At 36.8% G+C, this 18,174-nt stretch overlaps 1 protein-coding gene across 1 annotated transcript in view; it reads left to right on the forward strand.

The window, feature by feature from the left end:
• Positions 1-17,459, forward strand: part of VPS50 (VPS50 subunit of EARP/GARPII complex) — a 135,884-nt gene extending 118,425 nt beyond the window's left edge. The window contains exons 23-28 of the mRNA XM_042917804.1: positions 3,860-4,008; positions 5,021-5,117; positions 6,140-6,298; positions 9,761-9,882; positions 11,665-11,854; positions 14,794-17,459. Coding sequence (XP_042773738.1) covers positions 3,860-4,008; positions 5,021-5,117; positions 6,140-6,298; positions 9,761-9,882; positions 11,665-11,854; positions 14,794-14,913 — 837 coding nt within the window. The 3' untranslated portion in view covers positions 14,914-17,459. The remainder of the gene's footprint in view (positions 1-3,859; positions 4,009-5,020; positions 5,118-6,139; positions 6,299-9,760; positions 9,883-11,664; positions 11,855-14,793) is intronic.
• The last annotated feature ends 715 nt before the right edge of the window (positions 17,460-18,174 follow it).

The raw sequence follows: 18,174 nt of genomic DNA on the forward strand, positions 1-18,174 counted from the left end.
TGGTATTTATGGTTTTCCTGGAGCTCTTTTGAGTTTGAGATTTTACAATATTGGCAGAAAGTTCATGTCTGTTTTTGTCAGTTTATTGCAAAATATTTTGAAAGAGGGTGTGTTTGATGCTTCGAATATACTTATGGAGTCTAATACTCCCAAGTTTCTACTCATATAAACATAGAAAGAAGCTTACCTGTGCTCATTCAGTCTTACAGCTTTTATACATTCCGAGTAACTGTCAGCTCCTGACTGAACCTCTTTCCATAGGGAACTCATCACCCTTCTTGCTGTAGACTTCTGCTTGATAGAAAGTGCTTTGTTGTGATGCAGCCATTTCTCCCTCTCTGGAACTATTCTGTTATCTATTTCTACCCCATTGGGGCCACTTCGGCTAGCTTAGTTAGCTATCTTGCCTAAGTGAGTGATCTCTTCGCCCAATTTCTTTATTAGTTTTTCTTGTTTCAATGTTTCAGTTCTCCTCACCATCTCTTGACTTGTTCTGAGATGGATATTCACAACTCTGACCTAAGAAGAAAATACAGAATATTATAGGAGGTATTGGAAGTAGATGGAAGGCAAGGAGCTACGTGAGGACAGTGTAAGACTCAAGGGATACACGATAGTTGGATAGGTATCTTTATTATTAAGTCAGTCAGCAAACACATAATGAGTGCTGGGATACTTTGTGGAAGACCAGTGGATGGGCTTTCTGGTAGAAGAGGCACATAAGGAATCAATGAATATCCAGTTTAATGTCAGATTGTGTCAGGAATTACAAAGAACTAGGAAAGGGTAGAAAGAGGAGAAAAAGGGTATTAGTTTGTTTAGGGGATCACACAAGGCCTTTCTGGGAAGGTAACATTGAAGTAGATCCCCAAAGGAAGAAATAGAGGAGTGAGCCACCTGAATGAGAATTCATTTATTTAAGAAACATTTATTTAGTGCCTGTTTATTGAACACTTTATATATGATGCCAGATCCTGTCTGGGAATTGAGGATACAATTTTGGTGGGGAGACAGCAATCAGACAAAACTCCCTACTCATGTGCAACTTCTTTTCTAATAGAGAGGGAATATTTTGGGGAGAAATGTTTCAGGTGGAGGGAACAAGGAATGCAAAGACCCTGAGGTTGGGACCATGCTTGGCCTATTCCAGGGACAGCACAGAGGTGAGTATAATTAGAATGAAGCATAGAAGAGGGTTGGTGATAGATAAAACCAAAGAGGTAGCCGGAGCCTAAATCTTATAAGGCTGATTTTACTCTGAGTAACACAGGAAGCTATTAAAGAGCTTTAAGCAGAAGAGCTGAAATTAAGTAAAAGAGAATTATTTTGGCTACTGAGAGAGATGAGGGGGCTTGTGCCAAAGTGTTAGTGGAAGAAGTAGTGAAACAGGATCAGATTCTGGATCTGTTTTGAAGGTAGACCCGTCAGATCTGTTGATGGATTGGAAGTGGGATATGACTGTGAGAGGAGTCAATGATGACACCTAACTTCTGGAGAATGGAAGTGCCATTACTGTAGATAGATAAGACTTTTAGGAGGGACACATTTGAGTTCAGTTTTCAGGTATGTTAAATGCACTACAGGTAAGAGAGAGGTCAGGGCTAGCATGTACATTTTGAGCTCTTGGCATGCGGCTGATATTTAAACTGGGAGAGAAAATCCATCTAGGGAGTAGAGTGTGAGTGGGAGAAGTCCAAGGACTGAACTCTAGGACACTCCACTGTTTAAAGATCTGGGGGAGGAGGACAAACTAGCAAAGGAATCTGAGAAGTGGCTGGTGCCTTAGGAGAAAAACTAGAAGGGTATGGTGCTCTGGAAACTAAGAAAGTTTTTCAAGATTAGCTATGTAGGATGCTACAGTAGGTTAACTAAAATGGATATTCAGAGTTGACTTTTGGACTTGGCCATGGGATGCCAGTGGGGACCTTGATAACAGTAAAGACTGTCTTGTCTCCATCAATTAAACTATTAGAGGGCCTGCTAATGCCAGGAGGCATACCAAGGTCTTAAGATACAAAGGTGGTGAAATTGGTCCCAGCCCTCTAAGAACTCACAGTGAGGTGGAAGGGTCAGGAAACAATTGACTAAGTGTACTTTATGCCACATACAGACATTAGGTATACATGTAGATGCTAACACAAGAAAGATACTAATTCTTCTTGGGAGATTGAGAAAGTTATAGAAAGGAGGTGAATATGACCTCGCACTTAAGAAATGAGGAGGAAAGAGCCAGGGAGACAAGAAGAGAGCAGGTAAGACAAGAGTGTCAGTAGGACAGGTGTAGCAAGTCCAGTGTGGCTAGACCTTAGAGTCATAGATTACGTGGAAATGAGGCTGGCGAGGTAGCTGGTATCACTGTAAAAAGTAGTATCATGGTAACAGTTTAGGCTTTTTTTTCTGTAAGGAGTGGATAGTCCATTGGGACTTTTAAACTGGGGAGTGGTGTGATCACATCTCCCTTTTAGGAAGATCACTTGGGTATTCTAAAAATATCAACCAGTGAACTGTGTGCAAAATGGAGTGGAAATAGGAAAAGCTAGAGGCAGAGGTCTGTATTTGGGGACTGTTAGTCCAGGCAAGAATGCTCTGGGACCTAGGTCCTAATGAAGCAGGGCGAGAGGAAGAAACAGACATGAGAGGTGTGTGCTAAGGCATGATGGAGGGGAGGAAAGGAAGAGGCATGAATGATTCCAATGTTTCTCACTTGGACAGTCTGGTAGATGGTGATTTAAATGACCACAGGCATTAAATTAAATAGCATAGGCAGCCAGTTGTAATTTTGTGTTTGTGTGTGTGTGTACGTGTGTGCGTGTACGTGCATGTGTGTGTACACGCACAAGCAGGAGGGGGTGATTATTTTCCTTTTTAGTAGGAAATAAATAATGGAGTGGTGACATTGATTAACTCGCATAGTTTCCTTATCCTGATTCCCCTTAGAGAAAGTGCAGTTGTTCCCAAAATAACTTTTAAATGCTAATTGAGTAATTAGAGATTGAAAAGAAACAATATCTTTAGTAGAAGATATAAAAAAGAACTAAAGAAGAATAAAACCATTTTTCTAACTTAAAAGGTTTTATAATGTTTTAGTTCCATTGGGCTAAATTTATAAGCCTGTTATGCTCCCACTGTGCATTTGATGTCTTTTTCATTCATAAGTCAAGTGTTGGAGATTTGTGACTATGTAATTGATTTAAGAAGTAACCTAGATTTATATTTTGTACACTTTTAGATTTGTTTGTGTCCAAATTCTGTGCAATAATTGTCTTTGCGGATCTTTTAAAGCTCAATACAATCTGCTCTCCGGGCATCCCTTTCTTTTATTCCCATTAACCATCTATCTTCCTTCTCATCAGCAGTGTGACTGCAGACTTACACAATACAGTTAGTCCAGTTTCAGTTTGTAAGTGCATTCTAGTCCTGGCCTTCTTGAGATTATACCAAAGTTAACCTTAATTAAAGTTCAGATGTGAAATGGTTAATTATATCATGATTTTGTAATGTTCCAGCGTGATGATCCTCAAGAGGCAATCTCTTTCCTTGTTTACAGGTTCTTGAAGGGCATCTTACTGTTGTCTTTATGAAACATCTGCCAATTCATAAAGATTACTTGTGTTGGCCAACTTTAGGTCATGCACAGATAATAATAGCACATAGAGTTGGGTCATATTCACTTAGTACAAAAAGGAAATTTCCAGTAGTTAGAAAATATAAAGGAAGGAAAAGAAAGAACAGAGACTAAATGTAATTAATATGTATGCCTACGAGTATTTTAATTATAGGTCCAGTTTTGTAAAATCACATGGTTTATTGCTATTAGATTTGATTTCAGGCTGTGTTTGTACTTATGTTATATTTTCAGGAAGTTTCAGCAGATCCTACTGCCACACTCACAGCAGCAGAAGAGAGAAAGGAGAAGGTACCAAGCCCACACCTCAGTCACCTAGTGGTTTTGACATCTGGGGATACATTATATGGGTTGGCAGAAAGAGTGGTCGCCACAGAATCCTTGTAAGTTGTTAAAAACAGTTGCTTTGCCATTAAGTACTTAAGAAAAGTTTAAGAGTAAGCATTGTATAATTAGATTTCTAGCTGTATACATCTCCCTCTTCTGAATGTTACTTATATATTTCTGAGAAGTATATCCTAAAATAGATTACCAATTGATTTTTAAAACTGCATGGTTGTTTTTCAGTTCTATAAATGAAAGAAGGGAAATCTTTTAGGTTTCAGTCTTTAGCAAGATGACCCTTGCTTTAAAGTAAAACTTTAAAAAAAAAAGTTGTAGTATACTTTATATTTTCCTATTGAATTGTGGTTCTAGAGAAACTGTAGTTACATTGTTAGTTTAGTGGTAGATATAATCAGCCCTTGACACCAGTGAGAATATTTCTTGACCTTTAAAAATCCCCCGATTTTTAATACACTTAACGCATATGACTTCTTCCATAAAATGTAGTCCAATATAACTTGAGTTTTTGTGTACATAACAAAATGTAGAGAAAAATGGGATAGCTGCTGGCAGTTCTCCAGGCAAATGACTCCCACTCCTGCACACAGCTTCCTGACCTGAAGTTCACGTGTATGTCTCAGCCAAGTGTCACATGAGGTTACTTCTGAGAAGTGCCAGATGTTAAATCTGTGAATTTAGAGATCTGTTCTGTATAATTAAATAGGATCTTCATAAGAAATCCTTTCAAAAAATACTGTTGTATTTTTTTCTTCAGTTTTTTTTATGTGATCTTTGCTCCTGTCTCACATGCAAAGCAGCATAGCTCTTCACCTTGTAGTTTCCAGAGTAGTTTTTTGAAGTCCCTCTTTTTGCACCTCTGCTCCCATTCGGCGGTAAACTCAGCATTAAGTTTTGGGTAGGTTGTAAATGAGCTAATACGAGGCAGTTCACTAAAGTGGGAAAGAATTTTAATGGTTAAACTTTTGCTTAGAGATCTTAAAGATTACAAAAGTAGTGACAGGCTCTAGATCCTGCACTCTGCTTACACGGTGGGTTATTTGTTCTCTTTAGGGTATTTTTGGCTGAACAGTTTGAGTTCCTTCAGCCCCATCTGGATGCTGTGATGCCTGCAGTCAAAAAGCCCTTTCTTCAGCAGTTTTATTCACAGGTCAGAGATGGTCTTGGAAATCATTTCAACTGTGAGCAAGATAAGATTGTCACACATTATTTCAGGTGTTTTAGCTAGTGGCCAGTCTCCGTATTCCACGAGAGCGATTAGAATATGTTTATTCACTCGTGAATTCCTGTGTTAAATACTTACTGAGCACCTCGTATAACTTTTAGTCTAATGAGAGAAAGAGAGAGAGAGCCCATCAAAACTGCATTTACAATAAATTACGATAACGGGAAGGAAATAGCAGCAGGCTGTTTAACTTTGGCTGGGGGGCGGGGAGGAAAGGAGGTGTGGTGGGAGAAGGTTGTCTGGAAAGGCTGTTTGGAGGAAGTGATGTTTAAACCAGACCAGCTGGGTATATCAGTATTTTCCAAACCAAGGGAATGGCTTACATGAATATCAGCCAGTGAGAGCATGGTGGATGTAAGCAGCTGAAGAAAACTCAAATTGTCAGAGCAGGGAAGAGGGCTAGCGATGAGAAAGATGGCTAGGTGATAAGCAGTAGCCACATGGTGCACAGTGTTCTCAGCCAAAAGGTGGGCTTTATTTCGAGGGTACTGGGAAGGTCCCGGAGGATTTGAAACAGGTAAGCGGTGCAGTTGGTGTGTGTGTTAGAGTAGTTGGCGGCAGTAGATGGCAAGCCTGCAGGCAGGGAGACTGGCTTGCAGGCTCTTACAGAAATACAGTTGAGAGGACAAAATCTTGAGGTCGGACATTTAGAGTAGAAATGGAGAGAAGTGTAAAAATTTGAGAAATATTTGCTAGTCTCCATGAATATCTCTGGTTCTTTAAAGTTGTAGTATCCGTGACCTCAAACTGATTGTATGTCTCAAGATTATGTTTTGAGTAAGACCTCTACCTATGAATTAAAGTGTTTTCATAATTGAAATCTTCAGATATGCAGTGTTTGATTTTTAGATGAGATGTATACTAGAAGTAGACACAAAATATTTTTGGTAAATCTGAGGTTTTTAGAAAGTATCTGTCATTTTTCATTTCTGTGAAATTTATTTCAGACAGTCTCAACTGCCAGTGAACTACGCAAGCCAATTTATTGGATTGTAGCTGGTAAAGCTATTGATTATGAACAGATGCTGCTCCTAATGGCTAATGTGAAGTGGGATGTGAAAGAAATTATGTCACAGCACAACATATATGTAGATGCCCTGCTGAAGGCAAGTACTCTGGGAGCATCTTTGTCAAAGTGGAGTCTATCAGGAGAACTATTCCGCTCATTGCAGTTGCCCTGAGGTGGTGAGGTTATAGTTGTTATCACATTTCTAGCATCGTGATATTAAAGCCCCTGTACTGGAATAGACTTGCTTTTTGAATTTTGTGTTCTTTCAGACCCAAGAATACTATGCAGATTTTTTGGTTTTGCTCGCTAATTTCCCATCTTGAATGAGAGTTCAAGTTAATATTATGTAATCTCAGTAACCATGACTGTGGTGACAAGAAGATATTTCTATTTAATTAGAAGATATTTCTGTACTTGTGCAGATTTATCAGCAAGAGACCAGGCCCTTGATTACTCTATGTTGCTTTTTTTTTTTCCTAGAAATCATACTACTTTTACAGTGTGTCATGCAAACACCTTTGCATTTAAAACTTACATTTAAAATTTTTCTGGAAAGAATTGTTCATTTTTTGTCATTTATGCATCAAGAGATACTTGTAGATCACCTGACATCTGCCACACACTGATCTAGGTGCTGACAATATAGTTGGGAATTAAGGAACTTACATGCCCTCAAGGAATTTACTGCCTGTATAGAGACAACAGTAAAGACATAAATGAAGATAAGACATGTCAGATGATGAATAGTCCAGTGAAAAAGTAAATAAGCAGCAGAAGTGATATAGAGAGTGGCAGGGTGTGGGTTGGGGGCAGGGTGGTAATACTGTTAATTTACTTGTGGTCAAAGGAGGATCCTGATAAAGGGAGGGTTGTGGAGAGGCCCAAAGGAAGCGAGGAGATGAGCCATGCAGGTGTCTAAGGGGAGGAAAGGGCATCTAAGGAAAACCACTTTCAGAAAAGTTTTGTTTTTCATATTTGTCAGTGAAAAGAAAATGGGCCTTCTTAAGCTCCTGACTTTTATCTCATTTACGTAAACATTCTTACCTGCTTAGTCCTGGGCAACACATGGTAGCCAGGGACACTTGTGAACCAATAAGCAAAGCCAGAGATCAAAACAGAGATAGCAGCGGAATTCATCATCTAGTGTGCCAACTCCCAGCAATGCCTGGTGCCCTTCTAGAGTTCTGTGATGAAAACTCCGACTTAGGAACTAAGGGTGGGACATCAGTTAGCAATGTCTAGGGGCTAGTGTCAAGTCTGAAGGGTGAGTGACAACAAGGGTGCTCTCTAATTGCCACCCTGGGAGAACTTTGCTTTCTAGGGCACCCGGGAGGTCTCAATTGGGAATTTTAATTTGGAATGTGATAGACAAATGTAATTTATAAATAATCACACACACCATTTTTTTTAAACAATTTTGCTTTTGAAAGATTGATTTTATTTTTTTATGGCATGCTGACCATGGTACTCATAGATGGGTGTAAGAAGAATGAGACTTCTACACTCAGTGAATATATATACTAGATGGAACCTACTTGTCTAGTTATTCTTAACTATAAGAAATATTAATATTATGAGAAGGAACCAATGTATTCCGATTATCAACCTGAACCCAGTTTTGAGCAACTTAAATCCATCTTTTCTAAAGAAACTTTTATATAACTTTTATTCTTTCTATTACTTTTCCAAGTCCAAACCTTTAGGTAAAAAGCAATTTGCATTTGTTGCCCCTGCCAGAATCATAAGTAAAATGAAATGCTTTTATTATTCATTTAATAAGAAGCATTCTTGAACATTGAATTTAACAATGAGTAGAGTGACATTTCATACAGTTAGCATATAACCTTATCTTTAAAATATTAGGGGCGCGTCTGGGTGGCTCCGTCGGTTAAGTGTCCGACTTCAGCTCAGGTCACGTTCTCACAGTTTGTGAGTTCGAAGCCCCGTATTGGGCTCTGTGCTGACAGCTCAGAGCCTGGAGCCTACTTTGGATTCTGTGTCTCCCTCTCTCTCTGGCCCTCCCCTGCTCATACTCTGTCTCTCTCCCTCTCAAAAATAAATAAACATTAAAAAAATTACATTAAAAATTTTTAAAATATATATTAGTGAAAAAGTACTAAATCAAGACTCTGGAAAGCTAAAGCAGAGTTTAGTGAAGCATGAATGCAGTAGCAAATGGTAGTGTCTGCTAGACTCAAAAAGACTAAAACTGAAAGCTAAAGACTAAAACAAAAAGGATGAAGAACAATTGTTTATTTAACTTTGATTCTCAAAAGTAAGCTTAGTGGATTGAAAGTTTACTTTTTCATAAATAATTAAAAGCAATTAACTGTCAAAAATAAGTCATCAAAAAAATTGTGATTAGCAAAAGAATAACAAGTAATCGTATAGTAGTAGCTTGACTGGTGACGATTAGATTCTTTTTCCTCCTGTGTGTTATTAGAAAATTTGAACACGTCAGTCTTGACTTATTAAGCATTGTGTGGCTGCTGTTTTGAGGAAACTAAAGGAAAAATGTCATTTTAAGCCTTGTTATATTTATTTGCAGTATATTGTCAAGGAAAGATCTATAGCATTTACCTTGTAAATAAACATATTTAGACGATAATAGTCCAGAGAAGCTAGAAATATATTTAATGAAGGGTAAACCATTTGCTTTCATGTAATTGTTAGAAATTGTCTAAATTAGTCACATGTATTTTTATTTTTACTACACTGGTACCATAGAAGTTACTAATAAGTAATAAAAATATTCAGTTTTTCTGCAGGAAACCAGAATGGTTTTATTTTATTTTTTCCTTTGTACTAAAAATTTGCAGCTATCACATGACTTCAAATCATTCAGAATATAATTATTTACGTTTAAAAAATGTTTAGGAAAGAGAATACTTTATCCGATTGCTCTCTAAGGAGTATTGCCTCAAATTACAAATGGTTCACAGTTCACTCTGAGTTGAAAACTTTTAAGACAGTTTTTTAAACTGGGTTTCTGGGGCGCCTGGGTGGCTCATTTGGTTAAGCGTCCAGCTTTGGCTCAGGTCATGATCTCACAGTTTGTGAGTTTGAGCCCCGCATTGGACTTTGTGCTGACAGCTCAGAACCTGGAGCCTGCTTTGGTTTTTGTGTGTATCTCTCTGTCCTTCCCCCATTCACACACTCTCTCTCTCTCAAAAATAAATGAATAAACATTAAAAAAAAATTAAACTGAGTTTCTTGAAAGATAACTTTAAAAACATTTTAGGTGATTAAATTCTTTTAGTCCATACCAACAGTCATAGAAAAATTTGAGATGAAGAAGCATTTGAACATTGGTTGCATTGTTTAATCTGTTGAGATGAAATGTAGTGTACTCTGTATCACAACATAGTTTATGCAGTTTGATATACTTTAAAAAAAAAAACCCTTCATACTAAGTCCAAGTTATCTTTTGCATTCTCGCTTTTTGTTTTACTTAGTTTGACTCTGAGTCTTTCTAAACATTCTTCTTTGCCAGTAAGATGGGAAAGCAATGTGGCATTATAATTATATTCATATATGGCCATGATTTTTGTCTTCTTAGGAATTTGAGCAGTTTAACAGGAGGTTAAACGAGGTTTCTAAGAGAGTTCGGATACCCCTACCTGTGTCTAATATACTTTGGGAACACTGTATACGGCTGGCCAATAGAACTATTGTGGAAGGGTAAGTTTTCATGAAAGCATTATCTGAGTCTTCAATGATAAATCATAATGCAATAACATTGCGTATTATCACCACTGGAGAGAATAGGTAGAGAATGTCATAAATAATAGTAAATATAATCCTATAATAATTCAGGTTTGACTTTAGAACATAATTGAAGAAACTTTAAACCCCACTGTGGCTCTTCTGTCTGTGCTTTTTTTTCTCTGTAGTGACCTAGAACCAGCTAGTAGAGGAGCATGGAAAGTAGCATCTAATGGTTATCAGAAAGTTAAACTCCTAATAGTCATTATTCCTTAATAATATAATTATGATGATGATGATGATGATTATAGATAACATTTATTGAGCACTGTGTGTCATTTATTAGATCAAGCACTTGACAGGATTATATCACCAAATCCTAACATAATCTCTTTGACAGAAGCATTTCTCTCTCTGTTTTATCAAGGAGAAAATCTAGCTTCAGAAAATCGAGCCCTAGAGAGGTTAAATAACTTATCCAGGTTCACACAGTTTTCAAACACCAAGGTTTATGAACTACTGATTTTCTGATGACAAAATCAGTCCTTATAACCACTATATCTGTTAATGATATCATTATAACATTGTAAACTATATACATCTTTCATATGTTGAGTTTAAAGATCTTTCAGTACTAATTTTCCCACTCGCTCAGAGACCATGTTTGCATCTAGAACACAGACTCTCTCTGGAAAGCAATCTGCTATAGACTATTCATATGGTTTGGAGTTGCACATCAGGTAAATTTCCACATTATCATTTATCTGATTTCTTTTCAGTTCTTCTTTGTTATAAAGAAGAACGTCTTAGAGAGTGGGAAGGTGACAGTGACAGGCTGACGTTTTGGCACTCTGTATTGAAAAATCAACAGTGCTGTATATCACAGAATGGCCCTGTCAACAGTCATGACTGAAAAGTATTTTTAATAAATTTATTTAATAAAGTAGAAAAGTGAAGGTTTTATTTCTGTATGAAGCACTTTTTATTATTAAAAAAAAAAAAAAAAAAAAAAAAAGCCTGGTCACTTCAAATAATATGCACTTTAGTTTCCTTGCAGATTTCCTTAGGGGAAGTACTGCGTTCCTAGGGTTGGAATATTATTGAAGGAATGAGACACTGACTTATGAGTAATAAAATGTTGTACTCGTAGGGTTAATACATTTATTCTTATTACTACTCCACCTTAGAACACAGTTTTTCAGTAGTGTCGGGTGTCAGAATAAGTCTATAAAGTGTTTTATTATGAAAAATATGTATATACCTTCTTTGCTCAGATGCTCACACGTTTCTCTGGTTCGCTGACTGTTCATCGGGGAATTATTACATTTGTTTCCTTTGCACCCAGTAGTTACAATATTGAACAGTTTTATGAAACTAAGATTACTTTGGAGTATTCATAGCTTCGTTTTTTATAAATAATTCTTGGCAGTCAAATGTATTGGAATACCAATTTAACTTTCTTACAGATGATTATGTTAATTGACTGTGGGGAACTGTAGTCTGTAGAGCAGCAAAGAACTTTGTAAGTTATTTGATCTTTTTGGTTTGCATATGAAGAAACTGAGGCCCCGTAGGTAAAATGACTGCTGAGTGACAGGGTCCGGACACAACCCAGTCCTTCTGACACAAGGCTCATGTGTTCTTTTTCTTATAACCCTCTCATTCCTAGAGAATCTGTCCACATACAGGTTAAGAAAAGTTGAAATACCTACAGGTTTCTTTTTCCATCCTCTATTTTTTTATTATTGTGTATCTTAGATATGCCAACGTCAAGAAGTGCAGTAATGAGGGTCGTGCCTTGATGCAATTGGATTTTCAACAGTTTTTAATGAAACTTGAAAAACTAACAGATATCAGACCCATTCCTGATAAAGAATTTGTGGAAACCTATATTAAAGCCTACTATCTAACCGAGAATGACATGGAACGCTGGATCAAAGAGCACAGGGTGAGAGCTGGAAAATAGTTAATTAAGTTTTTATTCCTTTTTCTTTGTGCTGTTCTTGTCTGGTATATAATTCAAAGTCATGAGAGTGAAATATAAAGAAACAGCCAGTTCTTTGCCATATTCACACAGTATCTATGCAGTGCCCTTTGAGTAATCAAATCCTTTTGAGATCTTTCTGAACTGTAATAGTAATTATCTGGAAAGGTAGCCGGAGCCTGAACTTTAGCTATGTTTATCCTTCAACTGTGTTGTGGGAAAAGGCTGAAGTTGGTTAACATCAAGACAAATCGAAGACAGCAACATTGAAATGATTTACAAGCTAAAGTCTATTATATAACTTAAGCCTTCTAGCCCCCAACAATGAACTGGTATCATCCTGACCACACTGACATGTATTAGTGATGATTAATTTAAATATTTGTGTTAATATTTAAAAGACTAAATTTAACTTCATCCTACATTAGACTTTACCTTGAGTATAGATGTGATCATTTTTCTTTCGTGTGGATATAGAGATAAGTAGAGAACAATATTATTTATTATGTGTTATATCGGATGCTGAATTTTGGGCACAGTTCAACTCACCCTGTATCACCAGAGCATGCTCAATATGGGGAGCTTTTCTATGTGATTGTTCTGTCATTTGTCTAGGTAGACAGTATGTGAAGACAGATTTAATGAAAATATGGGAAGTATTAAAATTATCACCAAATTTTATTCCTTAAGTAACTCTGGTGCTCACATTTACTTATGCTGTAACATCATGGGTAAAAGCTAAGTAAATTTAAACTTCATTTGACTGGGTAAGGAGATAAGGAATTATTTATATTTTATCAGCCTCATCCTGTCTGGTTTCAATACTCTAGAAAAACTAAATGAATATTAGCCTGAGTTTTGTGCAAATGTGCCCACTATAGGTCAGTTTCAGGTCTGTAGGAGCAAAGTAGAAATGTATATATTATTTTCAATGATTTTGACCAATACACCAGAATTGTGAAAAATGTCACCCCTTTTAGTCCCACTGACATCTGACATTTGAAAATCAGAATGCTAAAGCAGGTGCAGATGAAGTGCTGGATGTTATTGGAATTCATTTAGTAAAGTAAGCTACAAATACTTTGATGTTGCTACTGAGGAAGGCATTTAGGGAAAGAATACAAGTAACTGAGGAGAGAAAGCACAGCTCTTAGATATGCATTATTCGATACAAGAATAATACCTTTCTGAACTGTAGTTTCCTCTTGTTTTTAGTTTTTTAGTTTCCTCTTTTAATATAGTGAGCCAAAATTTTTAGTCTAGTATTTTGTGAGAACTTTAACTGATATATGCAATTCACTGAAATTTTCTCAGGAGCTGACTGTCCTGCCTTCCAGGGAACTCCCCACAAGGTCTAGCCCAGTGCTGATGGCAGTGAATACTTGTTAAGCGTTAACTGACAGAGAGAATTTACCAGATGCTAACAACAGGTGCTCTCAGAGCAGATACACAAACTGAATAGTTTGCTGAATTTTTATTTTTTAAAATTAATTAATAGATTAAGTTTTAAAAATTTTGGTGGTAGTTTGTATTTTTTTGTGTTTATTTTTGAGAGACAGCATAGGAGGGGCAGAGAGAGAAGGGGACAGAGGATCTGAAGGGGGCTCCATGCTGACAGTAGAGAGCTCGACGCAGGGCTCGAACTCACGAACCGTGAGATCATGACCTGAGCCGAAGTTGGACGCTTAACTGACTGAGCCACCCGGGTGCCCCTGCTGAATTTTTAAATGAACTCTTTCTCATATTTTTAAATTATACTATCTTTAGTGGCTACCTCCAGTGAAGACAGATGACTTTTTTTTTTTAAGTTTTTATTTATTTTGAGGGAGAGGGAGACCAGGGGAAGTGCAGAGAGAGAGAGAGAGAGAGAGAATCCCATAGGCTCTGTGCTGTCAGCTTGGAGCCTGACACAGGGCTCAGTTGGACGCTTAACTAACTGAGCCACTCAGGCGCCCCAGATAGATGACTTTTCTTTCATTTTCTTTTAATATTTATTTCTTTGAGAAAGAAAGAGAGAGAGAGAGGAGAACTTGAACACAAGTGGGAGGGGCAGAGAGAGAGAGGGAGAGAGAGAATCTCGAGCAGGCTTCCTGCTGTCAGTGCAGAGCCCAACTTTGGGCTCGAGCTCAAAGTTGAGCTGAAATGAGATCAAGAGTTGGGACGCTTAACCCACTAAGCCACCCAGGCTCTCCTGACAGATGACTTTTCTTATTAGATTTGGTATAGAACTCTCTTTCCTTACCTGAACTCTTGCTGTTGATCCTCTATAACCAGATCAATATGCAAACCTTTCTGATGAGTCCCTATTCATTCTCATCTTAGCAACTCATTATCTGAAATTCAGGAACCAAATAGATTTGTACAGCATAAAATACTTGTAGTCTTCATTTTACTTATTAGCTACAATGACAGTATGAAAGATTAAAATCTAGTACCTTCCTGATCCTTGTTACCTTACTTATTTATCGTATCTCAGAAAAGTTGTTCTGTGGTTAGAGATTTATTTCTTTCACCTAAAATGTTTGCAAAATGTGGAGTTCCAGAAAATACTTTACTTAGTAACATTTAAAAAATTTGGGAGGTCAGTGTATTTTAGTAACTTAATAAAGTATCACAGAAATAAGCATAAGGTGTGTAGTTTAAAAGTGGGCATATCAGATTACTTTGCCATAATTAAAAAGATTCCAGTGCTTTCTGTTTCAAATGGATGCTACAGTATCCTTCTTGTTATTACAGCTCAGTAAACAATTTGTCTTCCATATCTTAAACTATAATTTTCACTGCTTTTCACTGATTTGTAGTGCTCAGTTACTACCCACTGAAAACTGAGTGTCTGTTCTTTCCTTGCGTTGATCAAACACGTCTTTCAGCGTACTAAATTTGGATTTTTTTTTTCCAAGCAGGAGTACTCAACGAAGCAGCTGACCAATCTGGTAAATGTTTGCCTGGGATCCCATATCAATAAGAAAGCAAGACAAAAACTTCTAGCTGCTATAGATGATATAGACAGACCCAAAAGATAATGAACGCATTTTTTTTTTCCTCAATGACATTGATCTTCTCTCAACATAGATGACATGAAAGCCAATTTTTCATGCACTCCTGACAATTGTCTGCTAAGAAATCTCTGTGCATGTTCCTTCCAACTGGAAAGTGGAAAACACTGAAGTCTGTGTGGTATTCTCAAATGACTTTTATACGCTCTGGTCCTTCTCTTCAACTTTTAGTCTCATCTGTTGTATTCTTTTCCTGAAATGATATCCTTGCCTTGTCATAAGTATTGTTATGTGACTGCAGTAACATATTTTACCGAAGAATGTACTGTAGATATGCAATTAGAAGGAACAGTGGCAGTACATCCACGGGCACTTTTTGGAGAATGAATTTATGTTGGTATTTTTTTTGCCCTCTCTACTTGGTTCTTGAAAGCATAAATGAGAGGTTTTCTGTACAGTATCTCCTAATTATGAGCACTGCATGAGAATTGAAAAGTACATGTAAGCAAAATAGTTGAAAAATCAGTATGCTCTCTGTGTTTTTGAATGTCAGAGTTTATCTTGGGGTTAATTTGGTTAAAACAGTGATCATAAATGATGAAATTGAATAAATATTATACTCTAACACTATCAGCCTATGTGAGACTAAATTTTGATATTTTTCCATGGCAGGTATAGTTTAGGAAGCAATAGTGGAATTTTTTAGTATGTTCTAATTGTAATGATCTTATATCCCGAAACCAATGGTGAAAAGTAACTTATTGGGTGTACCTATTCAGTGCCTGAGTAGCACACAGAATGGTGATTGTGGGATTTTTTTTAATGTGGGACATTTTCCACATAAGTGGCTCTCTTTGATTTCAACTTTTGTCTTAGGATGGCAAAACCTGACTTAGCTGACTTAGGGAAAGGACTGTTAGTCAAGAATAAGTTTATGGTCATATGTTCATCTTTCTTAGATGTCTGCTTTGTATTACAGATGTAAAATAATGTGAGCTAGCTAGTGATAAACTTTGGAACTCAGTTAATAACTATGTACTTTGCTTTTGAAACCCGATACCTTCTGTCAACATATATGACACGAAAATCAGTTTCCCATGCACTCCTTCCACCTGACTGATCAGGAAGTTTTTTCATGTTCTTTATGACTAGGGAGTAGAAGGCTCTTAGGTTTGTGTGGTGTTGGTCCAGGATTACTGGGCGTGACCTACAACATCAACAGCTCATAGAATCCTAAAGCATCATTTCATGAGAAATGGGCTTTGTGTCCTGTGAGCCTTCTGGGAACTGAGATGCTGAAATGGAGGGCAGAGGGTGGCGTGTGGGCAGGCATGGAGGTGAATAAGGAGGTGATGGCCACTCGGTGTCTGCCAGTCCCTGCAGATTTTCATAACCAGCACATTAGAATACAAAATGCTTTGAGAATACATCTCTGGATGCTAGTATATGTGTCTGTATGATGAGGTTTTTGTTTTCAGCCTCTCCCTTTGCAGTTCATTTACTGTCAATATTGACAGTAAAACTTTCCTCTTGTAAAAAGGTATGAGCTTGGTGCTATTATGGTCTACTCATGGCATTGGACTGTGTACTTGGAAGGCAGATTTTGCCAGGAGCCATTATCCATACAGAGCCGCTGGAAGAAAATGAATATGAAATAAGCTTGGTCCTTGTGTTTAAATGACATATTCAGTTGGGCACATAAAGAGCTAATCAATCTCATTTATTTCTCTGTTGATTGGGAGCCACTTATTTATTCTTTTTTACATGGGCTTTCTAGTTGGCTTTCTTTAATTTCTACTTTAGTTTGTCCTAGGTAGCATGAACAGCAGTTACCTACCTGTTAGAGTGTTTTCCAGGGTGATAGGAATGGATACAAAAGAATTACTTGTTAGAGAATTAACCATGCAATTGGACAGATCTTTTAACTTACGTATACTGCGCTTTGATAAAAATTTTAAAAACTTTTTTTTGTGCATTTCAAGGTAGCTTAATGAGTGTTCATTAACATCAAAACAGTAACCAGATACTTGAGCTGTGAAATTACCTAAAAACAAGAGAGTTAACCAGACATTTCTCAAATACATTATGCAGTGATAATGAGTTATAACCATGTAACATTTTGTGAAACTAACATTAAGATAAATAGAATTGAAAAGCTTGAGAATATAAATGGAATTAATTGTGTTCCAAAAGTTTTACTGTAACAAAAATTTTCTTTTTGTGTCTAAGTTTTCCTTAACCGTGGCATTTGGTATGAAAGTGTCTTATGAAATTCAAGATTTTAAGTTGATATGGGAGCAGAAGAAAATTGCATCCCCTGGGAAAGAATGATTATTTCTACAAATACATTGTCTTGCATTAAAAAATGCTAGAGAGATGCATAGCAATTCAAATGACTGAGTTTGATTCAGTTTGTAAAATCTACAGAGATCTTATAAGTTCACTTTGACTAGTAAGCCCATTTGCTCAACTTACAAAATGAAATCGAATTTTGCTTGAAGCCAGGACCATATGGTATTTTATCATATCTTTAAGCAGAATTTCCTTTGAAAATTCCTGTTTAGCTGAGTGCTAAAGTGAAACTTTAAGTTAGATTGAATAGCTTTTTTCTTTATCTACTCACTAAAATGTAGTCATAAAAAAGGCTTGTAATTCAATTCACTTTGAAAGTATAGTTATCTTTTGTAATGAAAAATTTGACCCGAAGATGAAATACAAATTGTACTCAGAGCAAAATGAACAAGTCCAGGGGAAAATATTTACGTTTCTATATTTATTCTTTGAGGCAATTTTAATACATACATAGTGGTTAACACAAATGATATTTAACTCTTCAGAATGAGTAATGACAAAATTATTAACATTCTGGTGTGATCTTTGTAAATATTAAGACTAGTGCAGCTTTTTGCAGATTTTGTTTTTTAGTATTACAGAAAATATTTGCTCAATTCATATCATCCACAAATTTTTAAAGGCCATCAAAAAGTTTAAGCTACACAACATTCCCCAGGACAAAACTATGTCACATTTTATACATGAGAATTCTTGTTTTTTTTAGTTTTTTTTTTTTTTTAATGTTTATTTATTTTTGAGAGAGGGACACACAGAGTGCAAGTGGGGGAGGGTCAGAGAGAGAGGGAGACACAGAATCCAAAGCGGGCTCCAGGCTCTGAGCTGTCAGCACAGAGCCTGATGCGGGGCTTGAACCCATGAATGGTGAGATCAGAACTGAGCTGAAGATGGATGCTTAACTGACTGAGCCACCCAGGTGCCCCTATACCTGAGAAT

Source organism: Panthera leo, chromosome A2 (genome assembly GCF_018350215.1).
Source record: "Panthera leo isolate Ple1 chromosome A2, P.leo_Ple1_pat1.1, whole genome shotgun sequence".
Taxonomy (NCBI): Eukaryota; Metazoa; Chordata; class Mammalia; order Carnivora; family Felidae; genus Panthera; species Panthera leo.